The 24,390-nt window shown below is 33.8% G+C and overlaps 1 protein-coding gene across 1 annotated transcript in view; it reads right to left on the bottom strand.

Annotated features, from left to right (window-relative positions):
- Window positions 1-24,390, bottom strand: part of ADCY2 (adenylate cyclase 2) — a 574,349-nt gene that overhangs the window by 384,764 nt on the left and 165,195 nt on the right. Inside the window, exon 3 of the mRNA XM_044681919.1 lies at window positions 6,527-6,688. Within this exon, the coding sequence (XP_044537854.1) occupies window positions 6,527-6,688 (162 nt within the window). The remainder of the gene's footprint in view (window positions 1-6,526; window positions 6,689-24,390) is intronic.

The raw sequence follows: 24,390 nt of genomic DNA, 5'->3' as shown, positions 1-24,390 counted from the left end.
GGAACCTCCTCATTGTTCCTTGAACAAAATACTTCATCTTAGTTTTGTGCATTTTCTCTGGCTGTCCCCCATGCCTGGAATATTCCCCCTCTTCGTCTCTGCTTCCTGGATTCTTTGGCTTCCATCAATACCCAATGAAAATTCCACCTTCTACAGGAAGCCTTTTCCAATCCCTCTGCTAATTATTTTGTGATTGCCTTTCATATAAATTTTTATACACATTTGATTATTGTTTGTACATGTTTGGCTGTTGTCTCCTCTATTAGAGTGTGAGTTCCTTGATGACAGGAACTATTTTTTTTTGCCTTTCTATGTTTTCTCAGTATGTAACACAATGCCTAGTTCATAGTAGGCATATATGACTGATAGTTTTATAGTTAATAATTATATAAATTTTATGCAATCAGTTGTCAAAGAATTTAAGTGTGAGAAATTGCAATAGAGTAAAATAAACTATATAATTAAGGCATTTTAATCTGCTTGATGATTCAGAGTATGGTACAGACCATCAGCCTTTTGACCCAGCCATAGCACTGCTGGGTTTAATACCTCAATGATCATAGGGAAAAAGACTTGTACAAAAATATTTATAGTTGCGCTCTTTGTGGTGGCAAAAAAATTGGAAAATAAGGGACTGTCCTTCAATTGGGGAATGGCTGAACAAATTGTGGTATCTGTTGGTGATGGAATACTATTGTGCTCAAAGGAATAATGAACTGGCGGAATTCCATGTGAACTGGAATGACCTCTAGAAATTGATGCAGAGTGAAAGAAGCAGAACCAGGAGAATATTGTACACAGGGACTGATACACTGTGTTAAAATTGAATGTAATGGACTTCTCTACTAGAAACAATGCAATGATCCAGGACAATTCTGAGGGACTTATGAGAAAGAATGATATCCATATTCAGAGGAAGAACTGTGGGAGTAGAAATATAGAAGGAAAGCAATTGCTTGAACACATGGATCAATGGGGATATTATTGGGGATATAGACTCAGGTTGGCAACCTTTTTGGCCGTAAGGAGGAGGATGGAAGGGGAAGATGCTGGAATATGGGGCAGGGGCTGAAGGGCCCCTTGGGGCATGTCCTGGGGCTCTGCCCAGACTAGCTAGTAGGGAGATGGAGCCAGATATGGCTCGAGAGCCATAAGATGCAACCCCTGCTCTAAATGATCACCCTAATGCAATTATCAGTAATATGGAAATAAGTCTTGATCCATGACACATGTAAAACCCAGTGGAATTGCATGTTGGCTGGGGAGGTTGTAGGGGAGGGAAAGAATATGAATCATGTAACCGTGGGAAAATATTCTAAATTAATTAAATAAAAATTTTCAATTCAAAATAAATAAACAAAACTATTATAATGTGATCCTATAAACTGAATTATTGGGTTTTTTTTAGAGAAACCATTGGAATTTTATCTCAAACAAAGTGAGCAGGTGCAACTTGTAAGCCAAATTGCTAACAGTTGATAATTTTACTTCAAGGAAATAGCTTTAATCTCCCCAAAAAATTATCTGTGTATTCAGAGGTTCCTAGTGTTACCTACCTTAGGGACCACTTTAACAACCTGATTAAGCTTATAGAGGCAATTATGTTGTAAAAGTATAAACTTAAATATATATGATCACAAAAGTGATTTTCCCAGGGTCACAAAGCTAGTGAATGTCTGAATCTAGATTTGAACTCGGATCTTTCAAATTCCAGGCTCAGTACTGTCTGCACTGAGCTACTTAGCTTCCTTAGATTCAACATAGTTTAAGCATAGCAGTACTGAAGAAGAGGATATCTGACACAATGTTAAGCATTTCCTTTATTGTCTTTCTCAGTGTGAATTGGCCTTTTGAATAAGACATTTTATACTTGTATTCCAGAATTCTTCTCTTCCCAACTCTCTTACTATAAGAATTTAAAAAAAATTTCTACTCAAAGTAGACACTTTTCTGCAAAGTTGCATTTTATTTTCCACTCATTTGTAGGTAGCAAAAAAATGAATGTGTTTTTAAAGGTAGTTAGACTAAGAAGTGAAATAATTTTTTTAGCAAGATATTAACTTCTCAAGTTGGTACAAACTATGGAAGAAGATGATATACAGTATGTAAACAGAATGTTTATTTTTGGCTTTCCTGGGTCCAAGAAACAAAATTATTATGCATTACTGAAATTGTTTATGATATGTATATGAAGCAAAAATATATTATACTTAGTGAAAACCAAAGCCATAAACCTGATATTTGAGTTTTAATATTAATTCCCATTCCAACTATTTTTAATCATCCTTTAGGGAGAGAGTAGAAAATTAGTTTTATCATAGGACAATACCTTTTCAATCCACTCCTTAGTATCTTTGAATAGGGCAGTGTAAATTTGAATGCAAGGATGGTTACAGCAAACAATTTAGCTTCAATGTAAGAAGAGTGGTTCTTTTAGTGGTTGCCCCTCAACTCTCTGGCAGAGAAATAGATATTTATTTTTCTTTCAAGCTCCATTTTCATGGGATCTTATAATCATAGAATGAATAGCAGATATTTGGTTGACCATATCTATTCTCAACCCTTCAGTGTGTTACAGTCCCCTATTGCCTATAGAGTCAAATATAAAAGTATTTATTGGATGTTTTAAAGTTCTTCATAACCTACTTTGTTTCTATCTTGCCTGACTTCTTAGATCTTACTCTCCTCACATATCCTGTAGTCTAATGACTCTGGTCTTCCTGCTGTTCCTCAAACACAACCAATGGCCAACTATCAGCATTTTTTTTTTTAGACCCTTAACTTCGGTATATTGTCTCATAGGTGGAAGAGTGGTAAGGGTGGGCAATGGGGGTCAAGTGACTTGCCCAGGGTCACACAGCTGGGAAGTGGCTGAGGCCAGCTTTGAACCTAGGACCTCCTGTCTCTAGGCCTGACTCTCACTCCACTGAGCTACCCAGCTGCCCAACCAACTATCAGCATTTTAACTAGTTTTTCATTTTTTTGAAACCTCTTGCTTTCCACCTTCAGTTTTTCTTGGCTTTCTTCAAGTATCAGATAGAATTTTATTTTCTTCAAGAAACCTTTCCTGTTCCTCTTTAATCTTAGTGCCTTTGGTCTGAAATTATTTTCAATTTATTTTTATATATCTCATTTGTAATGTTGTTTATATTTTGTTTCCCCAATTAGCTAGTGAAATATTTGAACATAGGGGCTGTTTTTCTCTTTCTTTGAATCATCAAAGCTAGGACCTTTACCTGGCACATAATAGATATTTAATGACTGTATATTAAGTAACTAAGAGGAACTCCTGCCAGCCCAAGCCATCATCTTGAAGCATGTACATATATCCTCCACCTTCTTCTGCCCAAAGATACCTCGAGTACTTCTTAGCCTCCTTGATTCCTGAGTCAGAGAAACTGATGATGTAGGGTACCAGACATAGGATAATTTGTGGCAACTGGCAGGTTTCTAACAAGCCATTTTTAATAAGACAAGATACAACTCTGGTGAAGGGGGAAACTAAAGGAAGAAAAGGGTACCAGGGAACATGCTTGTCATCAGGAGTGCAGACTCAGTTATTAGGGATTGTACTTTTGGCCCTGCCTAACTTGTCTTTTTGTGTGTGTGTGTGTGTGTGTGTGTGTGTGTGTGTGTGTGTGTGTGTGTGTGTGTGTCCTTTCTTTANTGTGTGTGTGTGTGTGTGTGTGTGTGTGTGTGTGTGTGTGTGTGTGTTTCCTTTCTTTAGATTGGAAGTTGTGAACACTGGAAGGTGTCAAGAACAACTTCTATTGAAGTAGTTGTGGAAGCAGTTGTAAAATGAGACTTTCAATAGAACAAGCATCATCCCTGGAGAGAGATGTTCTTGAAATGAAGGTCTCACATGGTTCCTAACAGGATAATGTCAGTATAAGAGTGTAATGGAAAATAGCTTTGTAGACAATGTATTCCAATGAGGCTTAAATTTGAGCTCCCAACTAATTATACTAGTGGTGAAAAGTTATTCAGTTCTGTTCTAATCATTCTTTTATTCTTGAAGTTTTAAAATGCTCATTTCTCAATGGGAATAAATAGCCTGCACCATATATGATTCATGTCTCTACTTGGTAGTCACTTAAAAAAATCCTCTCCTCTCTAGGGAAGACTTTAGATTTCAATCTGTTAATTTATGTCTACTTAAGTTTGATTCTTTATCATTTACTTTTTGTTTCTATTAGCAAGTAATTGATTTTGTCCTCTAAGGAATAGATTAAATTTTAATAGATTAAATTTTAAAAAAATCTAGCTTTTCTTGACTCAAAGAATTTAATTGACCTCAGAGAATATACATGAACAAAAGGGAGCTTGGGTCTAGGATTTTTATGCCTCCATGCTATCCTTTAAGGATGTCTGGTTTATTGTTCAAAAATCTACTGCTGGGGGCAGCTGGGTAGCTCAGTGGATTGAGAGCCAGGCCTAGAGATGGGAAGTCCTAGGTTCAAATCTGGCCTCAGACATTTCCAGCTGTGTGACCCTGGGCAAGTCACTTTGACCCCCATTGCCCACCCTTACCACTCTTCCAACTAGGAGCCAATACACAGAAGTTAAGGCTTTAAAAAAATAAAATTAAAAAAAAGTTTTTTTAAATCTATGCTGCTATTTGCATCCGGACTCAAATAATGGACATTTGTAAGTCTCTTGAGAGAAAGAAAGTCATTGCTAGATGTTGTGCCCTGTGCCTCAGCATAGTTGCCAATCATTTTGTACTCCATTCCATCATGTCATCATCCCTGTTCTGTCTTTTATTCCCACTCCCCCAAACCTACAAAAAAGGGATCATTCTTCTGCTCCAGGTCTTTGGTATGAATGGAGGTAAACAACTGATTCATTTATGGACATATAGCATGTACCTGCTAATACATGCTATTTTGCAGGGAGATCTGGGAGATCCATTCTCCTTTTTGTTAAAATTTTATTACTATATTAGTAATTCTATAAGTAGCAGCTTTTCTTAGGAACCCAAAGTTTGGGTGGAATGAGGTACTAGGGAATGTAATTTTCCTATTGAGAACGAAGAAAATCAAGGAGCTCAGTACAAAACTGTGTCAAACATCTTGGTACATAACTAGCAGAGGTGAACACTCTGAGACTCTGCATGTTCCAATAATCCTTGGTAGGTTGCCTCTAACCTCCAAGCTAGAAACTTAAGACTGGTAAAAGAGGAAGTTCACAGGTGATATGGGAAAAGCAAATAAGGATTTTCTTTCCTTTGCATCTCATAGAGAACATTTTTATATCTTAGTATTATAGAAACAAAGTTGGAAAGGATTGTAGAGCTCATCTGATACCACAAACTTCATGTTTCACAAATTTCTTCTATAACATTCCCATCCAGACTGCATGAATGTCCCCCTTTTTATAGAACTCATTAATTTCCAAGGACATGATTTCATATTTGGATCTCCTTTTATCAAGCTAATAAACTCCGTACAAAATTGCATCACACATCTTGGTACAAAACTAGCAGAAGTGAACCCTCCGAGACCCTGCATGTTCCAACAGTGATTATCATGTAATTTTCAGGAATTCTGAGGTCTGTAGTTTAATTTTCATAGATCTAACTACATCTATTCAATACTACATTCACTTGAATAAGATTCCTTCAAGACATCAACTATAAGCCAAGTAAATCTATGATTGCAGTGACCAAAGATCACTTTTTATTTTCCATGACAAATTTATTATTCTTGTTTTGATTTTCACAAATCACCACATTACATTATGTGCTGATGTTTGTGCTATTCAATAACATTGCAGCAAAAGGAAATGCCATTTTAATAAAAAAAAGACTCTTAGGAACAACTCTAAATCACTTATACTCTTTATTGTTGATGCAAATATCTGTGAGAAAGCTATTTGTTTTCCTAATGATAGAGAACACTTTGCTTCTGAATCCTTTTTTTTTTTTCTTAAACAGGAAAGCTGTTTGCATTAGTAAATCTTAGGTAACTAAAATTCTGAAATCCTCCAAGGCACTGTCTCATGAAATATAGTCATTAGTAATGCTCTTAGAGTGTGTGCCTTTGTGGGGAGTGGGGGTTGGAATTAAGGTTCCTCTGAGTGTATGTGTGTATATGTGCAGGTTTGGGGATGGATTTACTAATAAGCAAAATTTCATACTAAATCTAATACTAAACAGTTATTACTAAACTAAAATCATACTAAACAGTTACATTTTAATTTAGGATAACAACACTATTTTAAAAACTATAAGAACTATGCTATAATTCAGTAGTCAGGGAAATAGATTTCAGCATTTAGTTTTCATGCTTGCTTTAATTCCAGTGTTGCTAATTGCTAAGTGGAAGTTGATTCTTCAGATGTGGTGTGGCTCTACCTATGTATTAAGTGTTAGACGCAACAACAGGGGAGCTATAGGCTATAGAAAGTTGAATTCAATAGAAGAATGAAAACAAAAACAGAATCATATACTCAAACAAAAGTTATCATACATCTCCCACTGTTGTCACCATGTATAATCAGTGGTTCATTCAATCAGTGAACCTACCTGCCATACCAAGTGCTCCTTTACCCCTACTGTAGTGGACAGACAGACACTCAGTACAATGGTGTGAGATGAAGAGGTCAGCACACTGGCAATTATGGCATCTCTCATGTTGAAGGGAAGCATAGTGTATACCACAAAGATGATGAATAAAAAAAATGATACCTGTGAAGAGGAAAAAAAGAGCAGTCAATGACTCAATAGATTCAGAATCAAGAAGGTTTTTCCACATGCGGATACCTAAGACAATGCAAAATTTTGTGCCCATTTAAAATTCAGGATTATTAAAATATTAATAATGTGGAAATAGGTTTTGATCAATGACACATGCAAAACCCAGTGGAATTGCTCTTTGGCTATGGGGGCAGAGAGGTGGTTGAGGGGAAGGAGGGGAGGGAAAGAACATAAATCATGTAACCATGGAAAAATATTCTAAATCAATTAGTTAAATAAAATTTTTCAAAAAAATTAAGCATTATTCTCCCAATAAATGCATGAAATACAACTATTTCAAATGAGCAATAATAAGAGTTCTATTCTTGGCAGCGGGGGTTGGACAATGGTTTTGAAGCTCTCATGTTTCAGAACCCATGAAGCCTGTTAGATTTTTTTTCAAATACTTTGCAAGACAATTATTACATAGCAACAAATAAAGAAGATAAGTATAAAAGAAAAAATGTGATCTGCTTTTGAAATTTGATAGTTCTTTTCAAACAAAATGCTTAGAATTCTACCTAGCCATTTAATTGATATTGAGTAGGAATGGAATTTCACAATTGTATTTTAAAACACTTTGTAAGCATTAATAAAAATTCCTTATTTGCAATGGAAAAGCCATAGCTTAATTATTCATATCTTGACATTTCCCAAAGGCAGCATAGTTCCTTTGATTAACATGTGACCAGGGTAATCATAAATAGCTTCATCTAATTAATTGATGGTTTGCAATTCATTTTAATTAATATCTCTTCCATGTAAAACATATGTGCATGGTCACTTATTATCTAAATTTAAGTTCACAAATTGCAGACAGAAATCTTGCTATTATCCAAATCATTTGCATATATATATATATGCATATATATATATCACTAATCACAAAAATCTGGAGGCATCTTGAACTCTTTATAAACATCCAAATTTTAAATCCTAAACCCTTAAATAGATGGGGATCTCTCTTCCTAAATCCTAGTCTCCTAATAAATTAAGTATTCAAGAAGGAAAATCAATATGTTTTGTTTATCAGTATCCATAGATGAACTACCTACTTCTACTTACTCCTTCAATAGTAACCAAAGACATTTTGTGTTTATTTCCTCATGTATGATAAAGCACACTGAAACAAAATTGTTTCTATGTAGACAATTTGACTCCTTAAAATGATTTATTCACTAGAGCAAACTCCTCTACATACTCCCATAATAGCATCAGTTCTTGAGTTTTTAGAAGTATTCTTTATATGGTTATTCCTTACTCAAGGCAATTTTAGCATCTTTTTCCTATCATCAGTAATTCATAGGTTGTCAACTATCTTAAAGAGTAAAAATGACAAATATACAAATAATGAATAAATATTGCATTCTTTGCTGTCTTTTTGGTACAATGAACTGATTGAAATAGTAGATGTTGAAGGGAGTTCTGATAGTTCACTGGAAGGTGGAATAATGTAGAATTGAAGATTGAGAAAGTTCTCCTTGAAGGAATTTTCTTCTCCTTATTAATAGGGGTTAGAGAATCGTAGAAACTTTATGAAGAAGGTGATATTTTAAGTGAGTCTAACAGAATGAGCAGGAATTCAATTTCTTTTCTTTTTTTAAACTCTTAGCTTCTGTCTTAGACTCAATATTAAGTATTGGTTCCAAGGCAAAAAATCTGTAAGGGCTAGGCAAGAGGGGTTAAGTGACTTGCCCAGGGTCACACCAATAGGGAGTGTCTAAGCTCAGAATTGAACCTAAGACCTCCTTGCCCCTCAATCCACTGAGGCACCTGTGTGCTTAGGAATTCAATTTCTAATGACCAGAATATTTAAAGGGTTTGTTTACTGAGTATAGATAACTGTGATAAATATTGTAGGAGAAAATGTTTATACAGTCATACTTTTTGCTCTCATGGAGCTTTTAGTATAGTAGGAGAATAAGATATAAATAGGAATAATTAAAACATAAATTTATTAAGAAATGATACACATAGGTGAAACTAGTGAAATGAGGTCCAAGGGAAAAGGAAGTTATTTAAAGGGCAAGAGGGCTAACTTATTGAAAGTTTTTGATCTGAGCTTTAAAGGTTGGGTTGGATTTCATTAGGTCATTTGAATGAATGAAGGAGTATATAATGAGTTATGGGATGAAGGAAAAATAGACTGGTTTAAGATTGTGGAGGGCACTGAATTTCAGATAAAAAGTACAAAATTTACTTAGTAGGCAAAATACATCCGATGAAAATTTCAGTGTAAAGGAACAATTTATATTCTATTATAAAAAACAAAACAAAACAAAACAAAACTGAGATGCTTCAGCAGGAAAACAAATACTCTGGACTTCTTTTACTTTTTTTTTAAACCTTTAACTTCTGTGTATTGGCTCCTTGGTGGAAGAGTGGTAAGGGTGGGCAATGGGGGTCAAGTGACTTGCCCAGGGTCACACAGCTGGGAAGTGTCTGAGGCCAGATTTGAACCTAGGACCTCCCATCTCTAGGCCTGACTCTCAATCCACTGAGCTACCCAACTTCCCCCTCCTTTTACTTTTGTACATTACATCACATAATGGTTATTGATTTATTGCCTTTTCTTATAAACTTGCAGATCAGCTTTGAGACCTCTCAAATATTCTGAATTCTATCAAGCTTGGAAATTAAAAAAAAAAGTCTGGCAACAAATGACCTTTGAGCGGGGAGTGGTTATGAACAGAACAAGGATAAACAAGTCTCAGATGAAATATTAGACTACTAGAAAAAAACAAATAGTCATTTTGATTGATGAGGACTACTAAAGGCTACCTTTTCTACAGAAGTCTTTGGCAGAAGTGAGCAATAATGATAACAAGAGACTAAAAGAGATTATGAAAGCAAGAAACACATAATGCAAAAAGAAAGCAGTTAGGATTTTGTTGTAGAAAGCTGTCTAGCCAGAGACAAGGGGTCAAGGTTAGTAGCATTTCTCCCACTTAAACAAACAAAAATCAAATATTTATTAAGTACCTACTATGTGTAAAATCCTGAGTATTTACTAGCTGTGCAACCTTGGGTAAGTCACTTAAACCCTTTAGCTTCCTATTCAGTTAAACAAGGACAATAATAATATATAATACCATTCTATTTATCTTACATGATAATTATTATGTCTTGAATAAATTATGTAAGGGCAATTTTTAAAAACTGTAAAACATAATATAAATATAATGTGAAAAAATTTGTACTTAGTGATGAAAAATATTGACAACAATAATTGTTTTCTTCATCTCAATTTTCTGCCTGGCACACTCTAGTTGTATGATTTTGAATAAATTACTTACATCCCTGGGCCTCAGTTTCTTCATCTGTAAAATGGAGCAGTTTGTCTCAAAGACCTCTCTGTTTCCTTTCAGCTCCAAATCTATAATCCTACTGTCCCTTTTCAATCCAATTTTCACCCAACTTCTAAAGGGATCATTTAAAACAGAATCTTACCATTGATACTTCCTTGATCAATAAATAGTGAATCCCTGTTGTCATAAAGATTAAGTACAAATTCCTCTATTTCATTTCAAAATCCTTCACAACTTAGCTCCAGTCTACCATTCTAAGTTTATTACACATTAATTTCTTTCATGTACTATTAGATTCAGCCAAGTTTGCTGTGTTGGTCCTTCTAAGTGGCACTCCCATCTCTACTCCTTTGCATATGGCCCCTCTGCCTGGATGACATTTCCTCACCAGCTACAACTCATATTTTCTTTAAAAGCTAAACTCATCTACTTTATACTACAAAAAATCTTTCCTAACTCCTCAATTGTAAGACATTCTCCCTGCCAAAAAACACTGTATTTTCCGTGTGTGTGTGTGTGTGTGTGTGTGTGTGTGTGTGTACAAAACTCCCCTATATTTCTCTGTAACATTTTCATTGATAAAATGTAAGTTACTTGAAGGTACAGCTATTTAATTTTTTTTTTGGTATGCCAGACACTTAGTATGATATCTGGCATGGAGTTAGTGCTTAAATATTTCTTGCTAATTTGGTGAAGAAAACAAATGTCTTAACAGATTAATTAAATAATATTCATATTTTAGCTTAGCAAGCTATAATATATAGACTGTCTAGATGCTATAATAGTGAGAATAAGCTTGGTCTGGCTCAGGGTGGATACCTCAGGCAAAGAGTGTCTTTTTAGGAACGGTAGCTTAGTGTATTCCCAATGCATTCATACTCAAGAAGACTAGCATAAATACTAGTTAGAAAAGTTGTCTTCTTTCTAGAGGTTTATTTTTATCGTTATAGCTAAGAAAAACAAATGATCCTCTTTAGTTAAATAAATATCATAGCATTTTCCCATAAAGAACTGATCAATAAAAGCTTTCTAGCAGATTAGTAACTTTAGTCTCCATTTATAAGTGACTAAATGAAGGTAGAAGAGGTCAAGTATATTAATAATGAAAAAGAACTGATAGTTCTGAGATTAGTGACTTCAACTAATCAATAACTTTCAAATCACTCCTTATGATAACCAATTCAGTAAACATTTACTTAGTTTCTACTATGCACCAGGCACTATATTTAGTACTGGGAATATAAAAAAGAGGCAAAAGATAATTCCTGTCTTCAAGGAACTTAAAGTGTAATGAAGTATTATTTTGGGAGCTATTTAAGAGAGGAGTATGCTCCATCATAATCAGGTTTTACTTCAGTGTTATACCAAAAACCCTGGAAATAAAAATGCAATAGACTTCATAGAATCAACTAAAGGAAAAGCCCTTCCTCAGAAAATCCTTGAAAACAGTTATTACAAATGGAAAAATTATGGGAATTAGTATCAACTCATTAAAGAGAAATAATTTGTCATAAAATATATCAAATAAAATTTTAATTTTTTTCATTAATGAACTATGCTATCTATAGACTGTAATATAACACCCATGACATGCAAAAAAATGACTGTATATGTTATAGAAATGTAATAAAATCAATGAGTTTTACATATAAAGATGAACAGAATGAATTTAGAAATGGTAAAATAATACTAACCTCAAATATCTGTTATTCTCTTTTTTTCAAATATTATAGCTTTTAATTATAATTGTAATTTTTAGACATTTCTCTTTTCCCTTTATTAATAAAAGTAAAAGCAATTTTTAAAGATGTCCAAGAACTTGGAGGGTAAAGCGCTGGCTTTCAGCTACTAGTTCCATTATTTATTAAACCTGACACTAGTCAAATCATTGAACTTCTTTAAGTTTCATTTTTCTTATTGGTTAAATGAATTTAATAACTCACACGTACATAGTGCTTTATGGTTTGAAGATGTTTTCCTTTCAACATTTTTTTAAAGCTAGTAGTTTCCTTTAGAATATAGAAAATGACTATTCCTCTGTGCTTGTGGGTGAGTCCTCAATGTCTATGATAGACCTTACCATTAGAGACACTTAATAAGATTCATTGTTTGAAATTCAAATCCCATTATCTCTATTTTACAGAGGAGGAAACTGCAGCCCAGAGACATTCACATTCTACTTATGATGTCTACTATACATATGATGTTGGATAAGTAATTTAATTATTCTAGGCTTTAGTTTTTTCATCTGTTAAATGCAAGGATTAGAAAAATGTCCTCTGAGGGCCCTTCCAGCACTAAATATGGGATGCTATGAAATAGGCATAGAGTGACACATCTAGTAAGAATGACAACTAGCATGGGAATCAATGCTTCTTCTGACTTCCAGTCCATTACTTTTTACTATGCATCAGATGTTTTTCTTCACACTATTTTCTTTCTCCCAATAATGCCTATATAAATGGTTTAGTGTGAGGAAAATCTCTTATAGGATGAAAAGTACTTTATAAATATGAGTTTGATGACAACAGATAATGCCTTAAAAATAAAATTTCAACTCAATACCTTTCAAGAGTAAAATATAGTCATTTTAGTCCATTTAAATGTTTTAAAGTTAATATTTAGTGAATAAATTGATGTAGAACATTAACTTAAATGCTGATTTTTTTAAGGTACAGAGAAATAAAGTAGAAAGTGGCCAATATTTTTTACTAAAAATAAAGATAATTACCTTCTCCATACAGACCATTGGCAGGTTTACAATCTGGCAACAGGCTATTTAGTTAACAGTGAAAGGAATTTATAAGAATCAACTTGGATGGATGGATCAGAGATGGAAGGATGCCATTCTATTAGATGATTGTAGCACAAATGCTAAAAACAGATTTCAGTACAACTTAAGGGTCGCTAGATTTAAATTGCCTGAGACAGTTCATATAGTCTCCATCTACACACTTAAGAAAAACATTTTTTAAGGAAACTGTGGAGCATGGATAAGTGTGGTATCCTTGACAAAACTATATCAGTTTTATTTTTTTTACTCAATAAATACTTATTTTTAAAAAATATTTATTTTTAACATTCTTCTCTTTTAAAACTTTGAATTTCAAATTTTCTCCCTCCTTCCCAGGACTCCCTCACCCACTGAGAATGCAAACAGAGTATGAATAATTATACATGTGAAATCATGCAAAATCTTTTTCCAGATTAGCCATATTGAAAAAAAACACCAAACAACCAAAAAAACTAGATAATATTTTGCTTCAGTTTGTACTAACTCCTTGTCAGTTTTCTATCTGGAAGTAGATATCATTATGTGTGTGTGTGTGTGTGTGTATATATATATATATATATATATATATATATATAGTAGCTTTGATTGCAATATCCGAAAACTGCCTCTTTACATCCTTTAACCATTTATCAATTGAGGAATATCTATTATTTTTATTCATTTGACTCAATTCTCTATATATACTCTTATTTTAGAAATAACATCATTATGAGAGTAACTTGCAGTAAAGATATTTGATATTACTTCATTATCTATGGTACTTTTTAGCAAAATGTACTTTCCTGGTTATCCTTTTTTAATTAGGTCTATTTTTTCTTTTCTCTGTTTGAGATCATGATTGCTACCCCTACCTTTTTTTTATAAGCTGAAATATAATAGATCCCGCTCTAGACTTTTATTTTGAACCTGCATCTGTCTTTCTGTTTCAAGTGGTCTCTTAGAAACAACATATTTTAGGGTTCTGGTTTCTAATCCAATTTGACTGTCCTCTCCTATTCAATGGGTAGGTTCATCCCATTCACATTCACAGTTATAATTACTGTGTATTTCCCCCTACTTTATTTTCTTTTGTTTATCCTTTTTTCTTTCTTTTGATCCTGTTCGTCCTCATAAGTCTTTTTTGTTTCTTACCTAAGTCTTTCACCTGAAATCCCCTTTAACATTTCCTTTCCCCTCTCCCACTTCCTATCCTCTTGCTCTCTCATTTCCTTATTTGATAACACAGATTTCTATATGCAACCAAGTATTTATAATACGATATTTTCTCTCTGATCCAATCCTGATGAGAGTGAGGTAAAAACATTGACTGCCACATTCCCATTTTCTACTCTGCTAGGATATCTTCCTTCCACACTCCTTTTATGTGAGAAAAATGTCCCCATTTTACTGCTTGCTTCCTTATCTTTTCTCCCAATGAATCCATTTCTCTACTCTACTTTTTTCTTGAGATCATCCAGATGTCATCAGCTCATATGAAACACTTCTGTTTATGTAAACTCCAAACTGTCCTAATAACATCATAATTCTTAGGAGTTATATGTATCATCTTTCCATAAAGGAATATAAGCAGTTTAACCTCACTGAATCCTTTGCAATTATTCTTTCATGTTTATCTCTTTATGCTTCTCTTGTTTCTTGTCCTCTGACATCAAATTTTCTATTAAGCATCAGTATTTTCATCAGGAATATTTGAAAATCTATTTCATTAAATATCCATTTTCACCTAAACAAGTACATTAAGTTTTTGCCAAGTAGGTAATTTTATTTGAAATTCTTGTTTCTCTGCATGTTGAAATATCATATTACAAATCATCTTCTCTTTAACACAGAAATTGCTAAATCTTGGGTGGTCCTGACTTTGGCTCCATTATATTTAAATTGTTTCTTTCTGTTGTAAGGATGGGATTTGTGGAAGGAGGATGGTACGAAAAGACCCAGAGAAGGCAGTTGCTGACAGTTACTGACAGTTGAGACCAGGGAGGATCCTGGAAATTTCTCAGAGGAAGAAAGAGAGAGAGGAGAGGCAGAGGACTGGGAAGAGGGAGGAGGTGGATATCCCAGCTTGGATCCAGTCCTGAGGACTTCCTGAGGATCTTTCTTTTGGAAATTGAAACCCTGATTCCCTGATCAAAGCCATTCCATTGCATCTCACCCATCAAGACTTCAATCATTGAGTCAGCTAAGTTTGGACTCCATTTTGGGAGCCATCTCTTAGTCTCCTTCATTCATTTCCCAACCTTGCTGAGAGACCCCTTTCAGTCAAAATTTACAATTATAGAAAAGGATAGGAACAGAAAAATAGAAATAGAAATAGAGGGGGAAGAGGTGAGGGGAGAAACTTAGGAGTGGGAACCACTAAGATTCCCACCTAAGTGATGGACCCTGTAGGATTCAAGAAGAGGGAACCCCCAAATCCCTCTGTCCTTCACCCCTTTCCCCAATCCCTGATTTGCAAATAACAAAAGCCATTCATCAGTCGGATAGTGTTCTAAAGTGCCTGAGAAACAAAAAGGAAGAGGGGAACCACAGCTTGGTCTGATTGCCTCCATCTTGAACCTGGACAACCTGCTGTGAATTTAACTGATCCTGGGGAGATTTGTATGAACCTCACCCCTATTCAGGATTGGATTGGGGTACCATATACTTCCTCTTATAGTAAAGCCTTACCCTTGACTCCTGAGGGGTAGCATGAACATCCAGGTCACCCAGGTTTGGGGTAAAAGCCCTGAAAGTCTCCTAGTGTATATTTGACCCCAGGGGAGTACTGGAAGAGAAATTCATCACATAGACTTTCTCTATCTCCCTTCTATCGAACATCCAATTACTGGTCTTTTAATTGTTATACTGTCTTCTTGCAATATTTTTCCCTTGTCCTGGGAAATCTTTAATTTGGCCTTGATATTCATGGGAATTTCCATTTTGAAATTTCAATCAGGAAGTAAACAGTGTATTCTTTCCATTTTTTCCCCTCTGGTTCTAAGATACTGAGACAGTACTTCATTATAAGTTTTTGAAATATGTTGTCTAGGCTCTTTTATTGAGCATGTTTTAAGCAGTCTGATAAATCTTAAATTATCTCCACTTCATTTGTTTTTCAGATCAGTTTTTTCCAAAAAAGTCTCACATTTTCTTCTATTTTTTGCCCTTTTTATTTTGTCTTGTTTCTTGATGTAGTATCAAGTCATTAGCTTCTTTTCCCCCAATTTTAGTTTTTAAGCAATCATTTTCTTCAGTGAGCTTTTGTGCTTCTTTTTCATTTGACCTATTTTGCTTTGTAAGACTTTCTTTTCTTGAATAAATTATTGCACCTCTTTTACCATTAGGCCAATTATGCTTTTAAAGTGTTATTTCCTTTACCATTGTGTATATGTGTGTGTGTGTTTTAAACAAGCTCTTAACTCTCTTTTCATAATTTTCTTATATTACTATCCTTTCCTCTCTCCCAACTCCACACCAATTTTTCCTGTACCACTTGTTTCTTTCTTTAACTCTTTCAAGATGGGCTAGTTACAATTAGCATTTTCCTTTGAGACTTTGCTTGTAGCTTTTTTCACATGTATGTATTTTTCAGAGTTTACATCTTGGTCTTCCCTGTCACTGTGGTAACTTTTCATTGTTCCTTTTTTATTGGTATTGTTCATTCATTTTCCTAGCCTATTTGTGTGTAAAATTTATGTTAAAGTTATCTTCTGTTCACCTTGAGGTGGTGAGGTACAACCCCAAGCTTCAGGATTTTTCTTTTTTTTCAGAACTAGTTCTGGGGATCTACAAGTTTTTAGTGCATCCAAGGGGCTATGATTTGGAAAGAAGTGAAATCACTGTTTTCTCTTTGATGATCTATTTCTCAGGAAAGGTCTATATTCCTCTGTAGCTACAAGTGGTAGCACTCATCTTGATTTAAAGACATTTTAAATTGTTTGGATGGGAATTTTGGGATAATTCAGCTGTATTTCTGCCTGCCCTCTGCCATCTTGGCCTAGGGCAATTTGAAACTGAGTAAATTAATAATTGGAAAAACATTATAGGTGGAGAAAAAAGGTATACATGGTGTGTGTGTGTGTGTGTGTGTGTGTGTGTGTGTGTGTGAGAGAGAGAGAGAGAGAGAGAGAGAGAGAGAGAGAGAGAGAGAGAGAGATTAGTTTTGGAATAGAGACCAAATGATCATTTCTTTGAAAAGGGGAACCCTCAGGTAAGAAAACTCCTTATTAATTCAGATCAGCATCTTCTCTGAGTAACTCTTGTTTTAAAAGTCCATTTAGGTAAAACTGTGCTTAACAAAGGAGACTAAATATTCAATACTCTCCACCTCTCTGAGGTCCAGAGTTGTTGAGACTTGAGAAGAGAGATCCCGGTCTCTGGTTTCCAGCATAGAGAAAGAAAACTCATGATTACAGAATTTCTTTAGGTCTCTCTTTAGGACTATGGAAAGAAGTCAACATGCAGATAAACTAGTAAATCCATTCCTGTTGCTATCCCCAGCTTAATACAGTAGTCATGGTTAAATTTTCCCTCATGGATTAAATCTTAGATTCTGCCTGTCTATCTCTTTCATTGTTCCTCCTTCACCCCACTTCATCTTTGATATGAGTTACCTTGTTGCTTCTGGAAAGGTTCATTCTTCTTTTTGTGTTTTCCATTATATATATATATATAATTTTTATGTGATTTCTTTTTAAAATGTCAACTTCTAATAACAGATTTATTTACTATTCACTATATGTTTAAATTTTGGAACTGGAATTTCATGGCAAGATAGTTAAGCCTTGGATATATAGCATGTGGTACTCCTTTCTCATTAAGACAGTAATTTGGAGATAAGGAATTCATCTTGAACCAGGAAATTATTTTCCCTAGACTAACAATATTTAAGGAACCAGATAGGTATAATTCTAATCCAATATTGCATCTCTTTGAAGAGAGTAGAATGGACAGTTTCTGGAACCCAACCTCCTACTTCCCTTCATAACAAGAATCAAAGTCTCCCTTAGAGAGGGGGTAGGGTGGGGAAGAAGATATTCTAGAGATATCTATTTTTGCTTTACTGTTAGCCATAGCTAAACAGATCCAAGGGAATAAACACCACCTACATGGGCAAAATCCACAAGTAGCCCACCATACACATCCATATATCTGCATCTTATAGTACTGGATAGTTTCCTGAATCACTGAGATACCAAATAATCCATTAAAGGACATACATCTAAAATAGGTCAGAAGTAGGACTTAAACCCAGGTCTTCAAGAATTTAAGACTAGCTCTCAATGTACTATATTATGCTGCCTCTTGTGATATAACATTCACCTTGCTGCCCATTCTCTAAAATGTGTTTCAACACAAAAGAATTTTAAAAACACACTGTTTACTCTGCTCTCTGATCAGGCAACTGATCAGAATTGGTATAGTAATCAACCTAATGACATAAGAAATTTGCTTTAGGAAAATACATTTATGTATCACATTTTGTACTTTTGTCCATTTCCTATTTTTATATACAATAACTTCCTGATATAAACATAGTTTTTATAAGACATTATTTTATGACTTCTCTGCTAGGCATGAAAAAAATTTGAAAGAAATAAGTAAGAAAGAAATTAAAGTACAATCATTGTCTTCTGGAAATTTCCAATGGAAAAAAATAGATATTTTTCATTCTCTTTGTATGTTTATGTTTTCATTTTTATTAGTTGAAGATCTTAAAATGTAGTGGCAGGAAAAATAAGAGAAGGTTTTAGTCATTAGTCTTTGAAACATTTCATTATTTTTGCCCTCTCTACATTACTCTAGGTCATCTTTTATTTCTCCATTATATTCCTAGTAATCTCTGTCTCTTTCTTGTGTCTGTATGTTGGTCTCTTATATCTTTCACATACTTACACACACACACACACACACACACACACAAACACACACACACACACACACACACACACACACCACAGGTCTACTTTTTTTTATTCCTTTTGCATGTCCCTTCAGTAGCTCTCCAATTATAAATTCCATCAAGATCCTAGAAGGTTTTCATCTGATAGTCATTTCCAAGGATAAAAAGATGGAAGAATTTAGAAATGACTAAGAATTCTGGCCCGGATTCTTGGATACTATGCGAAGCATTTGTTTTAGGTCTTATACTCCAATTCAATCGATTTTTAAAAATACCTGGAGGCCAAATAATTTGAAAATTTTATTACTTTAATTTCACAGAAATAAACTTTACCATCATAAAACAGAAAGGTGTAAATGTTCACACTGTGCTTGAGTATTATTTAACATGAAATTTCTGTCATAGATGAACTAAAGGGCAGCTTCCAGCACATTAAGGAAATCCAATAGAGAGTGTTTGTACAATGCCATAGAGGAGTGTTTCAAGGATAAGAAGGTTTAGGTCATTGTGGTCTTTACTGATAGAGGAGAACTTACAAAATGTAATCTTTAAAGCAGGGAATTTTGACACTAAATATTCAATTCAAATGAAGGAGACACTTCAAAATTCTTGTTTAACGGCTTCCAAAACATGTCATTTAATTGAGATGACTCTTCTAAAACTAATATTGCTATCTTAATGGTTAAATCAAATGTGTCTTTTCTCAATGCTCATCCTTTTTGATGCAATAGGATAAAACATTTGACTTGGAGTAAGGAATATATAAGTTCAAATTTGTCCTCAGACACTTAGTAGCTGCGTAATTCTGGCAAGACACTCCATCTCAATTTCTTCAACCATAAAATAGACGTAATAGTAGAACTTACCTTCCTTGGTGGTTGTTAGTATCAAATAGGTTAATATTTCTAAAAATGCTTAGCACATAGTAGGCACTTAATAGAAGTTTTTTTTCTTTTCTTCTTCCTTCCCTCCTTCCTTCTTTCCTTCTTTTGTTTTTTTCCTTCCTTCCTTTCTTCTTTCCTTCCTTCCTTCTTTCCTTCTTTCCACATATGGCATTACTTGAGCCCTCATCTCTTACTTCTCTACCCTCTCTCATTTACTAAACTTAAACTAAACTAAATTACCAGTTTAATCATCTCTATGCCATTGACTCCTCTGTCTATAAACCCACCATTGACTCCTATGTCTATAAACCCAGTTCTAGTTTTTCTCATGGACTTTATTCCTATATCACCAGCTGAATATTGGGCATTTCAAAATAGAGATCCTCTACTCACTGAAAAAATTAACATGTCGAAAACATAACCCATTATCTTCCCTTTCAAATAATTGCTCTTTCAGACTGTGCAGGTTTCCAACCTTAGACTTATTCATAGCTCATTGTCAATCTTCCATTACATCCAACAAGCTGTTTAATCTTGTCACTTTTAAGTCCATAGCAATTCTCTAACCTGTCCCCTTCACTACACTCACATATTTGCCTTTGAATTCAGACCCTTACCATTTCATACTTGGAACATTGCAATCACCTCCTAATTGCCATAACCGTCAAAGGATTATTCCTAAAGCACTGGACTGGTGATGTTAGTCCCTTGTTTAATTAACTCCAGTGACTCCCTATTGCTTCTAAAATAGAATATAAATTTCTCTGTTTGACATTTGGAAGCTCTTCTCCATCTGATTTCAACTTCTATTTCTAGGTTAATATTTTACTTGAATTCTTATGTTCTATAGTTAAGGCAAACTAGGCTTCTTTTCCTCACATGTAGCAGTTTTTTTCCCCTCTCATTTTCATCCCTTTGCCAGTCTATATGCCTGGAATGCATTCCTTCCTCACTTTTTCCTCTTAGGATCCCTTGCTTCATTCAAAGTTTCATTCAAATGCTACCTCCCATGAGTCCTTTCTTAATTTCTCCAGCTACTAGTTCATATCTCCTAAATTCTCTTGCATTTACTGTCTCTATATATTATAAATTATGTATATAGTGAGTTCCTTGAGGGTAGAGACTATTTGATTCCATGTTTGTATCTATAGTTTCTCATTTCATGCCTAGCAAATAAGTGCATGGTTAACAAATGATTGCTTCTTAACTTTTCAATTTGACGAATTAATCTGAGGAAATTAACCATACTTATAAGTTTGCATGTATATCTAAGCATCTCAATGGTATACACTTTGTTAGTTTTGGTGTTGAATTGGCAATCAAAAAAGCATGCCATTTTGAGAAATTCATGTTCTGAGAAAGGAAGCAAATACAGTGATACCTATATGTGATGTTTTCAGCAATACGAAGAATTTTTACAAAGACATGTTTTTGCAATAAGTTATATAGTTTCTAAACCTAGAAATATTTAAGAAGAAATGATAGTTAGACTACTAAATTATCTTTTAGAATATGATGTCTAGTGGTTCTTCCTAGCTCTAGAATTATCTGATTAGCTGATAGAAACCCTCTTCCTTATTTCAATACTTGTAGACCAATATGTAGCTTGTTGTGGTTCTTTGTATTTTACTCTCTTGTTAAATCACCATCCCTAAGTCTGCCCAGTCCCCTTTGTTATTAGATAAAAATCTCTCTACTTTCTTCAAAGAGAGGATAATAATCTCAGGTTCTGTCATTCCTAAATTTTGTCCTTTGCATTGTCAGGGAAATGATTGTTAATTTTTTCAATTTGATGAATTAAATTGAGGAAATTAACCAACCATACTTATAAGTTTCATCCCTTCATAATGCCATGAAATCTTAGAACAAGGAACATATATATGTAAAAAGAAACCTATTAAATGTGATTAAAATATTCATATTTGTTTAAAATAATATGTAAAATGTCTTTGGTGGCCTCCAAGTAAAACTCTTGTGTTATGTCTTAGGTGACTGCCTGTTTCATCTATATCTAGTCATAATTCTTTTTGGGAAGGCATTGGGAGGTCATAAAGTTTTAGAAATTATGGAAGTGAAGAATATTTTCCAGAATATCCATGAAACTGCTCTAAGTTGTCCTCTCAACTATCTGAGTTCTCCTTCCTAATTGCCTTTGCTGATGCATTATCTATATAATATCTCCTAAAGTTTATTTCCTAGGACTTTGTTATGGACTTTTCTTCTTTTTTTCTATCTAAATTCTCTTACTTGGTGAACTCATCAGCTCTCATGGTTTTAATTATTATTCCTATGCAGATGTCTCATATATCTAATCATACAGATACACTCCGTCTACTAGGTTACAGATACACACCAATAACTGCCTATTTTTCTTTTCCAATTGGATGTCCCTTAGGGATTTCATACTAAACATGCCCAAAACATAACTATTTTTTAGCCTAAACTATATCACTTTCAAACATCCCTCTCTTTATTGATATTGCCACCATCACTTAGAAATATAATATTTTCCCATTCAAATTTTTCTGCAACTTATATTGTACATATTTTATCAATATTTTAATTGATGGTTCTATAGTCATTCATGAAAATTCTTTTAGTTTCTAGGTATGAAATTAAATGAGTTATAGATATATGAAGGGTTAAATTTTGAAGGGCAGGATTTTGATCAAAAGCCAGTGTGTAGTTTATTTAACTCAAAACAGGAAATACAGTTAGGAAATAGGAAGGAGGAAAGTAAAAGTAATCTTAAAATAGATTCTACCTATACCCCAGATCCCAATTCTAACTAAAATTTTCGAGAAAACCCTATATCTATCTGCCTCAGAGGGCAGCCCTTCATATATCTATAACCCATTTAATTTCATACCTAGAAACTAAAAGAATTTTCATGAATGACTCTTATCTATCTACCTTATCTACCCACGTTTTTTGTAATGGTAAACATATATTAATAGTTAATATATTAATATGTTAATATTTTATTTTAATTTGTTAACTAATTATATTTATCAATTTATTAATATTTGATAATATTAATATACATTAATATTATATAAATATAATATATTAATAATAAAGAAGGCTATTAAGTCCTTAAATCAATTTCTCTGATTCCTCACAGTCCCAGAGAGAGGAAGTCACACACTTCTCTCCCCAGGTGACCCAGAGACCAAAAAGTCCTTTTTACAACTGTCTCCACAGGACTAATTCCCCTCAGCCATGCCCTTCTAACTGTCACTAACTGACAAGCAGCATAGCAAGGGGTCTCTAAGTGCTGAACTTCACAGCAGGGGGTCTCCTACTGAAAAAAAACTAATTGCCCCTTTTTCTCTTAAATATAAAAAGTAGAAATTAATAAAAAAACTATCTTAACCAATATTTAATACTATATTGATTCCATATTCATTATATTGCAAAAGAAGATAAATAGGAAGTAAAGTGAAGAACAATATGCTTCCATCTGCATTCAGACTTCATCAGTTCTTTCTATGGTAGTTATTAGCATTTTTCATGCTAGTGTTCTTTGGAGTTGTCTCAGATCCTTGCATTGCTGATAATAATGAAGTCATTCACAGCCGATCATCACTATGTACAATGTTTTCCTGGTTCTGCTTATTTCACAATGTATCACTTCATATAACTTTTTTCAGATTTTTTTTTGTTTTTGTTTTTTGCAATTATTGTGTTCATCATTTCTTATGGCACAACAGTATCCCATTGCAATTATATACCTCAACTTGTTCAGTCATTTCCAATTGATAGAGATCACTTCAGTTTCCAGTTCTTTACCACTACAAAAAGAGTTGCTATAAATATTTTTCCCCTACAAAGAGGTCCTTTCCCCTTATTTTTTTTATCTCTTTGCATTTTAGATCTAGAAGTGGTATTACAGGGTCAATGTTAATACATACATAATTTGATGGTCCTTTGGGAATTATCACAAATTTTTTCCCCAGGATGATTGTATCAGTGCCAGCTCCACCAACAATGTATTAGTGTTCAAGTTTTGCTACCTCCTCTTCAACATTTTTCATTATTACAAATATTAACAAAAAGGTTCCTAAGACACACTTTTAGAAATCTCCTTCCAAGTAGACTTTGAAAACCATTATGTCTATTTCGTAATTTGGGTCCACCTTGTTTTAGCTCATCTGAGTTAATAAATTTACCAACAAGAACATGTAAAGACAAAAAAGGAAGGTTAATATAATCAAAATTCTTCCCCAAAATTATCAGAAAATCATGTGACAACCTATGGTAAAGTTAAGAATTTCCCATCTTCTTTACCGACTAAGCATCAGATTTCTAACAAATATCTTATTTTTAATAATAAGTATCATTCTTAAATATGCAAATCCAATAATTGACATTAAAAATAAGAATTCATTCCTTCCATTTTGACGAGAAGTTTGGGATATATGCCAATAACTATACATTTTTTCTCTTTTTTATTTTTTTCAAATATTTCCAAAATAATTCTCATCTCAGTTTCATAGGATTCTAAAACATTGTGGAATTTCTTGAAATACAGTGTATCTTTAAATTTTTCTCATGAATATATCATACCCTTACATTGACATATTCATGCCATAAGCTCATCTAATTAATCTTTTCTTTAATAGTTTATTTTTTCTAGGCATTCTTCATTTTGTTCATAAAAGAGAAAACATATGAAGATATTCTCCACTGGCAGGAAGAGCATTTTAAGTGGAATATGCAATTGAATGACCATTTTGTGCAGCAAGATAGACATAAGAGATATTCTGAAATCAGATAGTGTTCAT

This window comes from Gracilinanus agilis, chromosome 1 (genome assembly GCF_016433145.1).
Source record: "Gracilinanus agilis isolate LMUSP501 chromosome 1, AgileGrace, whole genome shotgun sequence".
Taxonomy (NCBI): domain Eukaryota; kingdom Metazoa; phylum Chordata; class Mammalia; order Didelphimorphia; family Didelphidae; genus Gracilinanus; species Gracilinanus agilis.
Note: the sequence above shows the minus strand (reverse complement) of the source record. Positions and strands in the feature narration are given on the sequence as shown.